Source organism: Phialemonium atrogriseum, assembly GCF_030411735.1.
Source record: "Phialemonium atrogriseum strain 8032-3 unplaced genomic scaffold QBC33scaffold_33, whole genome shotgun sequence".
Classification (NCBI taxonomy): domain Eukaryota; kingdom Fungi; phylum Ascomycota; class Sordariomycetes; order Cephalothecales; family Cephalothecaceae; genus Phialemonium; species Phialemonium atrogriseum.
The window spans coordinates 69,349-81,843 of NW_026848170.1; the positions used below are offsets into that span (position 1 = coordinate 69,349).

General features: G+C 58.3%; 4 protein-coding genes across 4 annotated transcripts; 1 reads left to right on the forward strand and 3 right to left on the reverse strand.

Moving 5' to 3' along the window:
• The first annotated feature begins 6 nt into the window (after nucleotides 1–6).
• Nucleotides 7–3,815, forward strand: QBC33DRAFT_247600 (uncharacterized protein). Its single transcript, XM_060422972.1, has 5 exons — nucleotides 7–205; nucleotides 258–688; nucleotides 943–2,928; nucleotides 3,040–3,126; nucleotides 3,252–3,815. The coding sequence occupies exons 2-5, from the start codon at nucleotides 289–291 to the stop codon at nucleotides 3,764–3,766; spliced, it is 2,988 nt and encodes a 995-aa protein (XP_060279419.1). The 5' UTR covers nucleotides 7–205; nucleotides 258–288; the 3' UTR covers nucleotides 3,767–3,815.
• A 454-nt stretch (nucleotides 3,816–4,269) lies between these two features.
• Nucleotides 4,270–6,187, reverse strand: QBC33DRAFT_598701 (cyclin-like protein; the record flags this gene model as incomplete). Its single annotated transcript, XM_060431994.1, has 4 exons — nucleotides 4,270–4,837; nucleotides 4,936–5,298; nucleotides 5,441–5,594; nucleotides 5,724–6,187. 4 exons carry the CDS (start codon nucleotides 6,185–6,187, stop codon nucleotides 4,511–4,513), a joined length of 1,308 nt encoding a protein of 435 aa, XP_060279420.1. The 3' UTR covers nucleotides 4,270–4,510.
• An 829-nt stretch (nucleotides 6,188–7,016) lies between these two features.
• On the reverse strand, nucleotides 7,017–8,569 carry QBC33DRAFT_459861 (uncharacterized protein; the record flags this gene model as incomplete). The annotated part of the gene is made up of 3 exons (XM_060424949.1): nucleotides 7,017–8,024; nucleotides 8,096–8,382; nucleotides 8,443–8,569. 3 exons carry the CDS (start codon nucleotides 8,567–8,569, stop codon nucleotides 7,017–7,019), a joined length of 1,422 nt encoding a protein of 473 aa, XP_060279421.1.
• Nucleotides 8,570–11,206: 2,637 nt separating this feature from the next.
• QBC33DRAFT_518804 (protein hob3) lies at nucleotides 11,207–12,331 on the reverse strand (the record flags this gene model as incomplete). Its single annotated transcript, XM_060426260.1, has 6 exons — nucleotides 11,207–11,601; nucleotides 11,667–11,873; nucleotides 11,935–12,008; nucleotides 12,092–12,137; nucleotides 12,200–12,250; nucleotides 12,319–12,331. The coding sequence occupies 6 exons, from the start codon at nucleotides 12,329–12,331 to the stop codon at nucleotides 11,207–11,209; spliced, it is 786 nt and encodes a 261-aa protein (XP_060279422.1).
• Nucleotides 12,332–12,495: the final 164 nt, after the last annotated feature.

Below are 12,495 nucleotides of genomic sequence, written 5' to 3' on the forward strand. Positions count from 1 at the left end.
GAGTCCCCACCGAGCCTGCCTGCCCTGCACTTCACATTGTGTGTGAACGGCGACTTCCCGGAGGCCCGGCCTGTGTCTTCCGCCCCTCAACGTCTGTCTGTATCCGCCTGGTTTTCTGTCTGTCAGCCAGTCAGCCAGTCCGTCAGCCAGTCCGTCAATCAGCCCGTCAGTCAGTCAGTCAGTCAGTCATTCACTTGCTCACCCAGTTCGTACCCACGTACCCCGCCCGACTGTCCGTTTGCTGACCCCTCTGGCAGGACATATCACCACACACCCAGTCCTGGTGTCATGGCGCCTCTTAAGAACAGGATCAACAGCACATTTCATCGAATCAATGACAAGATGAAGCGGCACCGGTTAAGCGACGATGGCGCAGCTGTCCCTTCCAAACAACCAAGGACTCTGCCGACCGATGGCTTCCTCCAAGGACAACCTTCAGGCAACCAAAATAACCTCTACCTTCCCGCCCAGCCTAGCAAACCTTCTTCCACCACCTTCGCCGTGGCGACCGCCGGACCTAGCTTTCCAGCCTCGTTTTCAAGCACTCTTCACGACTCCCAAACCACTGGAAATGTGTGGTCCACCCCGTCGCCGACCAGCTCCATGTTCGTCGAGTACACGCATTATTCTCCAGCAACCGATTTTCCAGAAGGGCCAACCACGCGCGGAACGGCCGCAAATCCGATAGGTATGTATTTTTGCATTTGCGCTGTCTTCCACAACACACTTCTCCTCGCCGAAGCCGCCCTTCCATCAGGCATGAGGGCCCCGACTCTTGCAAGCCATAGCAAGCGGGTTGATATCCCATGGGCCGGGCCGCAAACATTCACAGCAAGTGATGCACTGATTGATGCCAGTCATTCGGAGCCGCCACGATGGGCACCTCGGAGTCACGCGTTCAACCCCCCAGACTCGTATCCACGTCACTAACGATTTCAAAAGACCTCACCAGCGGGTTGGGAAGCCAGACTACGCCTGAAAATCGCACCTCCCTCGTCGACTTAACTGCGTCTTCTTCTTCTACTCCAGACTTCAGTCATTTTACGGCACGAGATTCCACTGAACCCGAGCCTATGGACCTGGACAAAGAGCCAGGTCAGGGAACAACGGAACGACAGTTTGCAACCCTTCACGATATGGGCAATAGTTTCGCCCCTCCGGGCTGCCACGACGCCGAGATTGCACAACTCATCCAGGAGCAACACCAGATGATAGAAGATGAGGCACTTGCCAGGGCTTTGCAGGCGGAGGAGGAATCTAGCCTGCTGGCTAACCGGGCGGACCCCTCCTCGATCCTGACCAACATCTTCGACATCGGAAGGGCATTGCCGTCGCAGCTGTCTCCATCCAGCAACGAATCCGAGCTCCAGGTGTTTGGTCAGAAAATACTTGATGCTAAATGCCGTATCTGCACCTCTCCGCTAATCCAAAACGCCGAGGACGTGATTGAGCGGACAATGGCGGCGTTGAAGGGCTGGGCCGTGTTACACTCGAACGTGTCCTGCCGGAAGTGTAAGGCCTGGACCTGCGTTGGGTGCGGGATGCAGAACAAATACCCTGACTCCCAATTGCCCCACCGCGTCTCGGGTCAAGGTTTCAAACTCGCATGGTGTTGTGAGCAGGGGAGACTGTTCCTCATCTGGTCCCTCTGCTGTGGCCTGGCGCTCAACGAGCCCGAAGCTTCTGCTCCTACCAGCGCTACCAGCAGCATCGGCAAGGCTCTGCGCAACAAGTTGAAAGCCCCGAAATCAGAGTCTTCGAATGCCCAGTCTAAGGGTACTGGGTACGGTGGATATAACGACTTCGGCAACGCCATGGTACAGCGCTTTGTGGCTCCGAGGGACACGCAGATAGAATGCCGGAAAAGCACCGCGGCGAATCCTTTTTGGGAAGCCTACTTCTCGGCTCTCGCCCTCATCCTCCCCTCTCTGACGCGAGCTCAGGGGCTGACAAACCTCGACTACGACCCCCCCGCATTGGTACAACTCATGCTTGGCCGCAGCCCCCTCCTCTCGAAGACGATGGAACTCCTGAGGAACGACTCGATCGAGGAGATAGCGGCCCAAGGGAGGCTGTACACTACCTCCCTGGACTTCGTCGAGGCCCTGGGCAATCACACTTGCACGTCACACCTCATTTTCGCCGAACAGAACATATATCGGAGAGAGGAGCAACTGGTGTACTTCTCCTTGCCAAGGAGGGAGGGCCCCGACGGCGCCGGGACCACTGCCGCCGGCGGGAAAATGGGCTCACGGGAGAAGCGAACCAAACCGGAGAAGGGGCAGTCCATGCTCAGCGTCATGGTCAAGCTCGCGACACAGTGCCGCCACTTCTACCAAGTCTCCCTGTCACAGACGCACTTGGCCGAGTTCAAGGAAGCCGATGGCCAATTCATGCTCGACATGTGCCGGCGGATCTGCAACATGGCCGACACGTTTGATGGGACCCGGAAGGCCATGGAGCAGGGTGGCCCCCACGGCGTAGGGTCAGGAAGCGGCAAGAAGCCTGTGGTCTGGACGCGATCCAGAGAGGTCGAAAGGGCGCAGGAGGAGTTCAGGGAGTGGCACCGCGACAACTCAGTTACCGATATCGTCGACCAGCAGATCATGTCTGGCTTCGCATTCATCAGTTCAGCTGCTTCGATGGGTGCGATGCCGATAAAGGGCCGCATGAAGAAGCTGGCGGCGCAGGTGTCTGTCCTTCGGACATCGCTTCCCGAGGGAATCTACGTGCGGCATGGCAGCTCCAGGCTGGACGTCATGAAGATTCTCATGATCGGCCCGAAGGGAACGCCGTACGAGAACGGCCTGTTTGAGTTTGATCTCTTCTGCCCCGACGCCTTCCCAATGCAGCCGCCGCTAATGAGCTTCCGCACCACCGGCCATGGTAGGGTGCGGTTCAACCCGAACCTATACGAGGACGGAAAAGGTTGGTGGCCCCTTTCTTTTTTCTTCTTGATCCCCTCCTGTTTCCCCGAGCTGTTTCGCCTCAACTGCATTTGAAGAGACACCCTGTGACTAACTCCTTTGGTGCCGATAGTATGTCTCTCGTTGTTGGGCACCTGGTCTGGGGAACCATGGAACCCAGAGCGCTCAACCTTGTTGCAGGTCCTCGTGTCAATTCAAGGTACGTCTTGGACTTCTTTCCCCCATCGGAATCCACCCCCCCCCCCCCCCCCCCTTCTATCTGCGGTTGCCCACCAGAAACATGGCTCAACTGCTTGTACGAGACTGACTTGAGAACCCGAACAGGGATGATCTTCAATGATGAACCCTACTACAACGAGCCTGGGCGCGAATCGGTGGTGAACAAGTCTGCGTCCACACTGTACAACAGCACCATCCAAGCCTTCACGATGAAGCACGCCATGATATACTGGCTCAAGGAGCGACTAGCACCGCCGGTGGGCTCGTCCACCCAACAACATCAACACACGCAGCCCTCACCCGCGTCTAGATCATCGGTGCCAGCGGCGCCACCCCACGTTTTTGCACCGTCACAGTTTAATCCCCCACCGCCACCGCCACCGGTGAATTTGCAGATGCCATTCCATCATGCACCTATGGGGACGCAGCCCGCCCCTGTGGTGGCTGCTACCGTCGACGACTGCGTCTGGGGGGAGGTCATCCGGAGGCATTTCAAGGCCAACAGCAAGACCATCATGGAGACGGTCAAGAAGTGGAAGGACGCCAGATGCCGCCTTTATCCCTCCGGGGGGCTCGTCCCGACTCTGCAGGAGGAGTTGACCCGCCATGGTTTCTTGTGAGTGCAGGAAGTTGGGGGAGGGGGACATTTGTTTTGCCTTCATGGGTCAGACAGGGTAGGATAAGCAGGGGGCACAGGTGTTTTTGCAGCGAGCATCTTTTACGGCACAAGAGTGAGCTGAGCGGAAGTGGGAGAAACCGAACGGACTTGGCTAAGGATGAATGGTGAGGATCGAAAGGTGCCTCCCCCTGTGTGGTGTTGCCCATCCGCATCCCATATCCGATGCGGTTCTTGGATGGTCCGGGCCCCCCGCATTTTCCCTTTAGTTCTTGTATTTTTCTTAGATTGACTGTCTCGGTCATGGTCAGGTCTCGGACATGCATGCTATGATGTACGTACGAGTAATGCGATAGTAATTCTCCATGCTTAATGACCACATCTCGCATTCGGTGGAGCTGTTTGTTGTCTCACACTGCTCCACAGCATACCCCCCTTTTAACCTCTCGGATACGACATGCATGTACGGAGTAGATATTCCGCATTGCACCTTCATATGCCGAATTCAAGCTCAGGCGCTGCATCCCCGGCGCTATGACTGGCATTTCCGGAGGGTGATCGAAACCTAGTAAAGCAAGCTTCAGTCCCGTGGAAGACGAGACGATCGATGCGCTAGTTTCGTAGTCATGCCGAATGAGCTGCCGCCATCCATCTGCCTCCTTTCCTTCCTTTTCCCCCCTCTTCCGCTGGGGGAAAAAAGATTCCGGATCCCGGGGCGGATCGTCTCCCCCACCATTCCCATCCTCCTTCAAAGCGGGCCCCCGAACGGGTCATCAGGCACCCTTCCCACGACCTTTCGCCTCTTGGGTTCGCGCCCTTCGCCGCCGCCAACACCGCCGCCGCCACCGATTGGGCCGCCAAAGACGGCGCCGTCGTCGTCGTCGGGGTCCCCCTGGATGAAGATGTCGTCGTCGTCGTCGTCGTCGCCGCCGCCGGCTGCTCCGGCCTTCCTCCCCCGCGCGGCGGCCTGGTGCTCGCGGCGAGCCTTCTGCAGGGCTACCAGGTCCCAGCGGTCGGGGTCGCGGCAGCGCTTGAGTTTCTGGCGGAGGGGCTTGATGACCTTGTTGGATTCGGGCTTTGTGTGAGGGGTTAGCAAATGTTTTGGCCATGCGACTTGACTTAAAGGGGCTGGGTTGTGGGAAGGTGCGTAGGTGAGTGCGGGAGGGAGCTTACCGTGCCCCAGAACTCGGTCATGCGCTCGGGCGGCTCCCTGGCGAGCATCTCCCTGCACGCTTCGACGGCGCCGACGACCCTGTCCCGGACGTCGGCCGCGACTGCTACCATCCTGGCCGCCTTCTCGTCCGAGGAGGAGCCCCCCCCCCCCTTGCGGTTCTCCTTGCCGTTGGCGGCGGCGGCGGCCGCCGCCCCGCTGCTGAAGGCCTCGTGGATGAGGCGGTCGGCGAGGCCGCGGTCGGCGAGCGACAGGGCGGCGAGCATGATCTGGCTCGGCGTGTAGTGGAAGTAGGCGTCGGTGACGACGGGGCTGAACTTGAGGATCTCGCGGGATCGGCCGTGGGCCGAGGCGATGCGCTTGTCCTGTGGGCGGGGCGGACCGACGTTAGCTGTGGTGTGGTATAAGGTAGAGCAGAAGGGAGTTCCTTGTTTGTTTCTGTGTGTCAAAAAGAGGGCATTCCTCCTTGGAGAGAAATGGTAGTAAAAATAAATACAATAGACTTGCCTCAATGTCTCCGTATCGACGCAGCTCCATGATGGCCCCCTCCAATGCTCGGAACGGGTGCCTGACGTCGAAGGCGAACCTGAGGCTTTGGCATAGCAGAAACTCTCCGGCAAGAATCTCCTCGGATGTAGTGTTTGGGAAGTGGTCGGCGAACCTAGGCGATGAAGAAGAAACCGTCAGTACCCTGAAAGCAAAACAAACACGCAGCCCGACCTCCATCTGGCCTTGCCACTTTCCCCCAGCGGCATCCATCTCAACTTCTCAAACTCGGGGACCCACTCACGCCGTCGCGCTCTGATACCACCCCTCGGCCTTGCAGCCAAAGAACAGGCACGTCTTCAGCAGGTCGGTGGGCGGGTACGTCATGACGCTGTTTGTGACGTAGAACCGGCGCAGGAACACAGCCGCCGTGGCCCGCATGTCGGTGGGTATCTTGCAGAAGGCGCCGGCGCGAAGCAGCTCGATGGTGTAGAAGGTGAGCAGCTGGGCCTCGTCGGCGGGGGAGAGGAACTCGGGGAGCTGTTGCTGTTGTTGTTGTTGCGGCTGCTGCGGCTGCGGCGGCTGGAGGAGGTCGGTCGGGTCGGGAGTGTTGGTGCTCGAGGCGGTGGGCGTCGAGAGTCGCTCCGAGATGCTGGCCCGGGCTAGGCTGTTGGTCTTCTCGCGCGTGGCGGCGAGCTGGGCCGGGGAGAAGGACCACAGCCGGAACTGTGACGATTGCCGGTAGCGGATGTCTTCTGCTGCTGACATGTTGGGCGGGACGGAGGGAACTGTGCCCGTTGTCGATGATGCGACGGGGAGAGGGAGGATTTGCGAGGTCCCTAAATGGCGTTTTGGGGTTGGCGGAGGGAGGTCGACAAACGCGGCGTGAGAAGCTTTTACCAGACTGCCGAGCTCGGATACAACAAGAGAGAATGGGATTCCTCGGTGGAGATCCTCATGATCGGAATGATTGGCCGCTAGAAGGGGGCGTGGAATCCCATGTCGTTGCCAGGAGCCTCTTCAATCGAGATGGAGATCTTGAAGAGGGTTGAAGAACCTTGAGCTGGAATTTTAGAGTTGCGATCGCTGACCCATGCAAGGTCTGTGCTGCAACCCGGTAGCTGACCTAGGCGAGCTACAGTGGGGTGACAATGTAGGTAACCCCACCGGCCCCCGTTGGCTCCGCTGGCTACCAGGTACCTAGTCGTAGGTGCCTTCCCGAGTTGTTGGCTCCGGCGAAGCACACTGACTAGGTAATATTGAAGTAAGCAACTTAATTTAGTTTATACATAAACAGAACATTACGACATGTTTCAAATCTATAGGTTTATTACATTTATGGGCATGACTCGTAGGGATCCAGTCCCACTCCAGTGATGCGACCAAGCGGCAATGCCAAATCCAACGCCTGGCACCATCCTCGTTGCCAACAGATTCGATCCTGCATGCCCGTTCCATTGAACCCGTTTGTTATTCCCGCATTTCCCTGTCCCGTATCGCATAATAAACACCCCGTATCCAGGCCGACCAGACAGATCAAAGTTAGCTCCCTGCCACCCTGCCCATCCCATCCGTCCGCCAAGCCCGTGGCAGGAGTCTAGTACCCAACCTCCCTCTTGGCCGGGACGGGAGGCGGCGGCTTCTTCGACCTGCTGGGCGGCGGCGGCGGCGGCGCCTTGCGCTGGCCGAGAGTGGTGGTGGATGATGACGACGCGAGATTGCTCGTGCTGCGGCTCAGACTATCGAAACTCGTGGCCGGGCTGGCGCTGCGCTCGCCCCACTCGGGGCTGCCGCTGCCCGACGCCGTGTCGTCGTCGCGGTCCGCAAACACGTCCACCTCGCGGGTCGCCGCCGCGCGGCTGGTCGGCCGCAGCCCCGCACGGAGGGAGCCCATGTTCAGCCCGCCGCCGCCTTGGCTATTGTATCCGCCGTAGCTGGACCCGGACCCGGACCCCGCTGTGCGGCCCGTGGCCTGCTCGCGGCCGCGGTCGATACTCAGGCCCGAGTGGAATGTGTGCGCTGTCGTGAGGGTCGGGCGCGGCGCGGGGTCCGGCTGCTGGGCTGCCCAGGTGAAGCTGGAGCTGGAGCTGCCGATGCCCGGGCGCGACGTGTTGCGGATGGGCGTGCGGACCGCCGGCTCGGCTCGGGGCTCCTCGACCTCGTAGATGTTGTTCCTGCTGTTGGTCCGCGACAGCTTGTCGCTGAAGCTGTGCGCCGTGTTCGACCGGCTCCTACCCGTGGGCCGCCGCTCCAGGATCATACCAGTTCCTCCGCCGCCGCCTATACTGCCGGCGCGATCACCGTGTCCGCTCGAGCCGCTGACGTCGGCGGCCCAGCTCTGGCGCACACGCCGCAGCTCATCGGCGCAGCGCTCGTGGTAGTCAAGCTCAGCGTCGAGGAAGCCGGTCAGGTCGCGCACGCTGTCCACCTCGGCGTCCTTGATGTCCTGCATGCGCCGTAGCACGTCCTCGGACGACTCTTCGTACTTGGCCTTGTTCGCGCGTAGCTCCTCCTCGACCCTGAAGTCGTCGCGCTTCGCCTTCTGCATCTTGGTGATGCTGGCGTCGTAGGCGAGCCGGCGGTTCTCGAGCTTCTTGCGGGCGGACTGCGAATTGGGGGAGTTAGCTGGTGGGCAGGTTATGGCTTGGTGCAGGGGGCGGCGGCAACAAGACGAACCTGGTACTCCTTCATCATGGCCAGAGACCGCTCGAGGGATTCCAGCCAGGTGGAAGTGGCGTCGGCGACGAAGTGTTCCTGGACCCCGGCTAGCCGCTCGTTGGCGCGGCCCATGGCGATCAGGCAGTTGCCGAACTCGGAATCGGCCTCAAAGTCCTCGCCGTGGCTGAGCATGGTGCGCCCGAGGTAGCTGGCCGGGAGGCCCTTCTCCTTGTCGTCAAAGGTCTCCCCTCGCCGGCCGAGCCACTTGATGTAGGCGTTCATCGATTTCTGCAGCCTCTCCATGCCTGTTTGGGGACGCCGCCGAGTTAGTACCGCGGGAGACGATCAGGAAGGATTGCCCATACCCTCGAACCGAAGGGCCATCTCGATCTCGAGCATCTTGAAGTCCTCAGACATGTTAGTCTTGGCTTCGGCGCCCATCTTCTCGCCCGCCCACTGGAAGGCACGATCAAACTTCTTCGTGATACGCATATTGGTTCGTGGTTCCGTCGGGTACTATTCCAGGTTGCGGAGGTCGAAAAGAGTATTGGCAGCTCGCTGCTCGGTGGGATGTTTTCTCGGGCGGGAGCAGAGTTTAGGCAGGTAGGTTGGTAGATGGAGAGGAATCGGTCGAGTATCCAGACTCTCGAATAATATCCTTCAAGCGAGTGGTGGTGGTTGGACAATGCCAGTTATAGCATGCCAATTGGGTTGGTTCCAGGAATGAACGTCGCCCACCGGGAAAAGGGATGCCAAGTTTCCAACAGGGCGAAGGGAGCAACTGAGGTGGTGAAGAAGGGCGGGTAAGAAGGCAATTGTATCCGGGCAGAGGAGGAATGGGGTTTAGCGAGAGTGATGGTGATTCGGTGGCAACATCCGGAGTGGTGGGTGTACATGGGAGGTACCCGCGCAGCACCGTATCACCACCATCTTGGCAGTGGGAGTTTCGTCTTTCTTATTAAAGTTGGGCGGGGAACTAGGCCTGTCTGTGGGTGTCGTGCCTGTACTTTTTCCCCTTGCTTTTTAATGGAGGCGCTAAGGAAATGGTGCCTGGCACGCCTGGTTCTGGCTACAGATTGACAGATGGATATCGGCAAGTGACGGTCTAACAATAACCGTACTCCGCGGGGTGCATATGGGAAAGCAAGTTTCAACCTGTCGCGGCGCCAAGTATGAGATTGGTCGCTACTGGCCAGTACCCCGTCAATAGCAGCCTGCTTGCGGTAGTCATGTCAATTAATTGGGTATCTTTCTATTATCGAGGTCGCTGTTGGGATTGTTTGTCTGTTGTTATTGCTGTTGTTATTGCCCGTCCTCAGAGCAACACAGTGCCCATTAGCCTCGTGTCCTCACAAAAGTACTGCGAGGTTGAGCACCTCATTTCTTGTAATCTCTCAACACACCATCAAGCAAAGTAAATCTCGGGTTGGCCCCATTTATCTCCATATATGAGGGGGCGCAGCAACTTATCCGTCTGTCGATCGGCGGTAGCGATGGTGGGAGGGAGGTTGAACTTGGCATCAAATTGATCAAGCCACTCCTTGAGAATGCCACCCCACCCTTCCACTTATAGGAGTCCAGACTCGAAAGGCCCCTGGTTTTGAGCAAGGTTCCGGCCCGAAAGACCTTAGCCCCCACCAGTACGGATCCGTACCTACCTGGGATTTACGAAGTAACTGGATGAGGAAAGCGGTTCCTGTCGTGCATGCTTCGTTCCTTCTGCTGCATACTGCGTAGTAGTCGCAGACCTGTTGTTCTTGCCGCTGGGATCGAATGGGAAACGGCAGTTGGTCCCATTCCGAGAAGCCGGGCAAAGACCCGACCTCGACTGTGTACCTAAGTTTGCAGGCGTAATCCAGGTTGAGACCGCCCCACCAACCGAATCTCTTTGGGAGCCGCCAGCGAACCAGGGAGGCACGATTTGACTGGTGTCTGTGGGCAGAGCAGGTTTTGCAACCTGTTTCAGCCTCGGAATGGAAAATCCAATTGACGAGCTACTCTGATTCTAGACCGCGTGCCGGTTGGCCACCGGCACCCGTTCTTGCTTGTTTCCAATTGCACATAGCCACCGCTAGTGCCTCGTTCTAGAAGCGCGCGCAGGGACGATCGCCTCCAAGAGACGCAGCATTTCTCGCCTGTCGTTTCATCACCGGATCTGCAAGCAATCGATCGGCACGGTGCACACACAGGGGGGTGGGGGGTGTTTGCGCTTAATCGGGACTTGGCATGCCTTTTGGCCTACGATAAGGCGATAAATTGCTGGCGACAAGAGCGTGTGAATGAAGTCGAAAAGCGCCCAGTCTGGTTCCCAATGTTGAGATGCGGCTGGCAGCACCAACAAGTGTCACCCGCCCCTGTCTTCCCTTTCTCCCCTTTCTGTCAATTCCTGAGCCAACCTGCCCCTGGTGCTGATCGTCGAAGATCAATACGTTGCGCCCTTTGAGACGGACCCGAGTTGTTGCAGACGGCAACTATTTTTAGGTGTTCCATCTCAAATACTAAGATCCTAGACCACCCGTCACTGCACCATGCAGCCGTCCAACGGCTTTCTAGACTGTAACTGTAACTGCCTGGTTGCCAGTGGTAGGTACCTAGTCAGCGGCGCCACCTGGCCAGCCATGTAATCATGTACATGACTTCCGGCTCTAATAAATGCCACGGCGCCTCCAGGATTTAAGATCACTCCGTCTCAGGATCTTTGGCGTCCCCAATTCCTTCTGCGACTCGGGGCTACAGTCAACAACCCATCGGCGACCACAAGGAAAGGTGTGACGAGAGAAATGGATGGACGAGAACACGCGGTCGCCCTCAGAACCTCACGGCAGTAGAATGGAACATGTTCATTCCTTGTAACGCTTGTCCCCAGATACGTATCATCTATCCTTGGGTGGTCAGATCACAGCAAGTTGTTCATGTGTGAAGCGTCGCCACGTCCGTTGGACCTCCCGCGACTCCGAATTACCAAATCCCTTATGCGCCGTTGATTCGTTCATTACACCATCCATCCATCCATATCCATCGATGCCAGCCTTCTCTGTCACGGTTTCGCCCTTGTATGTGTATGTGTGTATGCGTGTTTGCGACTCTCGAACGAGAGAGGAAGAGAGATTCCGCCCACCCCGAAAAACCTTATACCGTCCCACTGATGCTCAGCTCGCGTATCTCCTGCAGCACCTGCTCGACCCTGTTGTCCAGCTCGCCCTGGGCGTACTGGTCGCGGGTGTCGGCGTCGAGGTACTGCTGGACCTGGGCCATGCGGCTGTAGGCCTCGGCGCAGAAGCGGAGCTGGATCTTGACGAGGGCCTCGAAGGAGGGGTCGAGGTAGGGGACGCGCAGGTCGAGCAGCTGCGGCAGCTCGCCGCACAGCTGCTCGTTCAGCTGCTCGTACGCCGCCTTGGCCATCTCCATCTCTTTCTCCGCCCGCGGGAGCTTGGTCACGTCCTTGTCCGGCTTCTCCACCAGCTTCTTGACCTTTGCCCGCAGCGCGTCGTAGTCGAGGAGCTTGTGGCCGCGCTTCTTGATGCCTGTTTTTTTGTGGTTTCATGAGTCAGGGGCCCGGGGGGTGGGGACGGATAAGGGGTGCACCTACACTCGTTGACGTCTGGGAAATATGCGCAGAATCTCGATATGGGCTCCAGCACGGTCGTCCGGTACGGTCCGTCGAGCTCCTTGATCGTCTCGGCGTCCAGATCCTCCACGGCCTGCTTGTAGCTCCGGCTGACGCCGTCTTTGGCGCCCGCGTCTCCGTAGAATGCGTCGATCGTCTCGGCGATGCGCATTTGTGAGGCCGTCATTGCTGGGGAGGGGAAGACGGTGTCAGCATATATATCCCTGTACGTTCAATTTCGTCGTCATACCTCGGAGCGAGTCTAGGTATCCCTTTGCCTCTTTTTGTAGCCGTAGTGATGCGGCTTCCATGGTCCTGAACCGTCTATGGTAGAGAGGGTTAGTCGCCAAAATCCGGTGACTGTGTAGCTAGCCTGCAATGGGCGGCATGTATCCGGAGACTCGTACCTCTCCTCAACCTCGTAGTCTCGATCGTTCGTTTTCTCGACGTGTCCTAATGCGAGGCCTCGTTAGTGGTGACAACCAACGGGGTGTGAGGGATCATCGGATACTGACCAGTCTTCATCATAACCTGCGTCGTCGCGCGGTTGACATTCTTCTTGAAGCCTGCCCGTCGCCGCATTAGAAGCAGGACGGGACGGTGGTGGTGGTGGGGGTAAGGGGCAAAAGCATACCTGCCCAAGACATGGTGGGCAACTGTCTGACTGTCTGTCTGTTTCCTGGCTTCTATTGGGGAGCGGAATGCGTGATTTGGCTGGCAGATTCGACGAACAGTTAGAGGGAAGTTCGTTATCACTATTGAATGAGATCGCAGGGTGTTTGAATGAGAGTTGTTGATGGTATCACTGCCT

Coding starts and splice junctions, on each gene's coding strand:
- QBC33DRAFT_247600 (XM_060422972.1), top strand. CDS start 289: ATGGCGCCTCTTAAGAACAGGATCAACAGCACATTTCATCGAATCAAT. Junction 689..942: donor AACGGCCGCAAATCCGATAG/GTATGTATTTTT, acceptor CGATTTCAAAAG/ACCTCACCAGCGGGTTGGGA. Junction 3,127..3,251: donor GGTCCTCGTGTCAATTCAAG/GTACGTCTTGGA, acceptor GAACCCGAACAG/GGATGATCTTCAATGATGAA.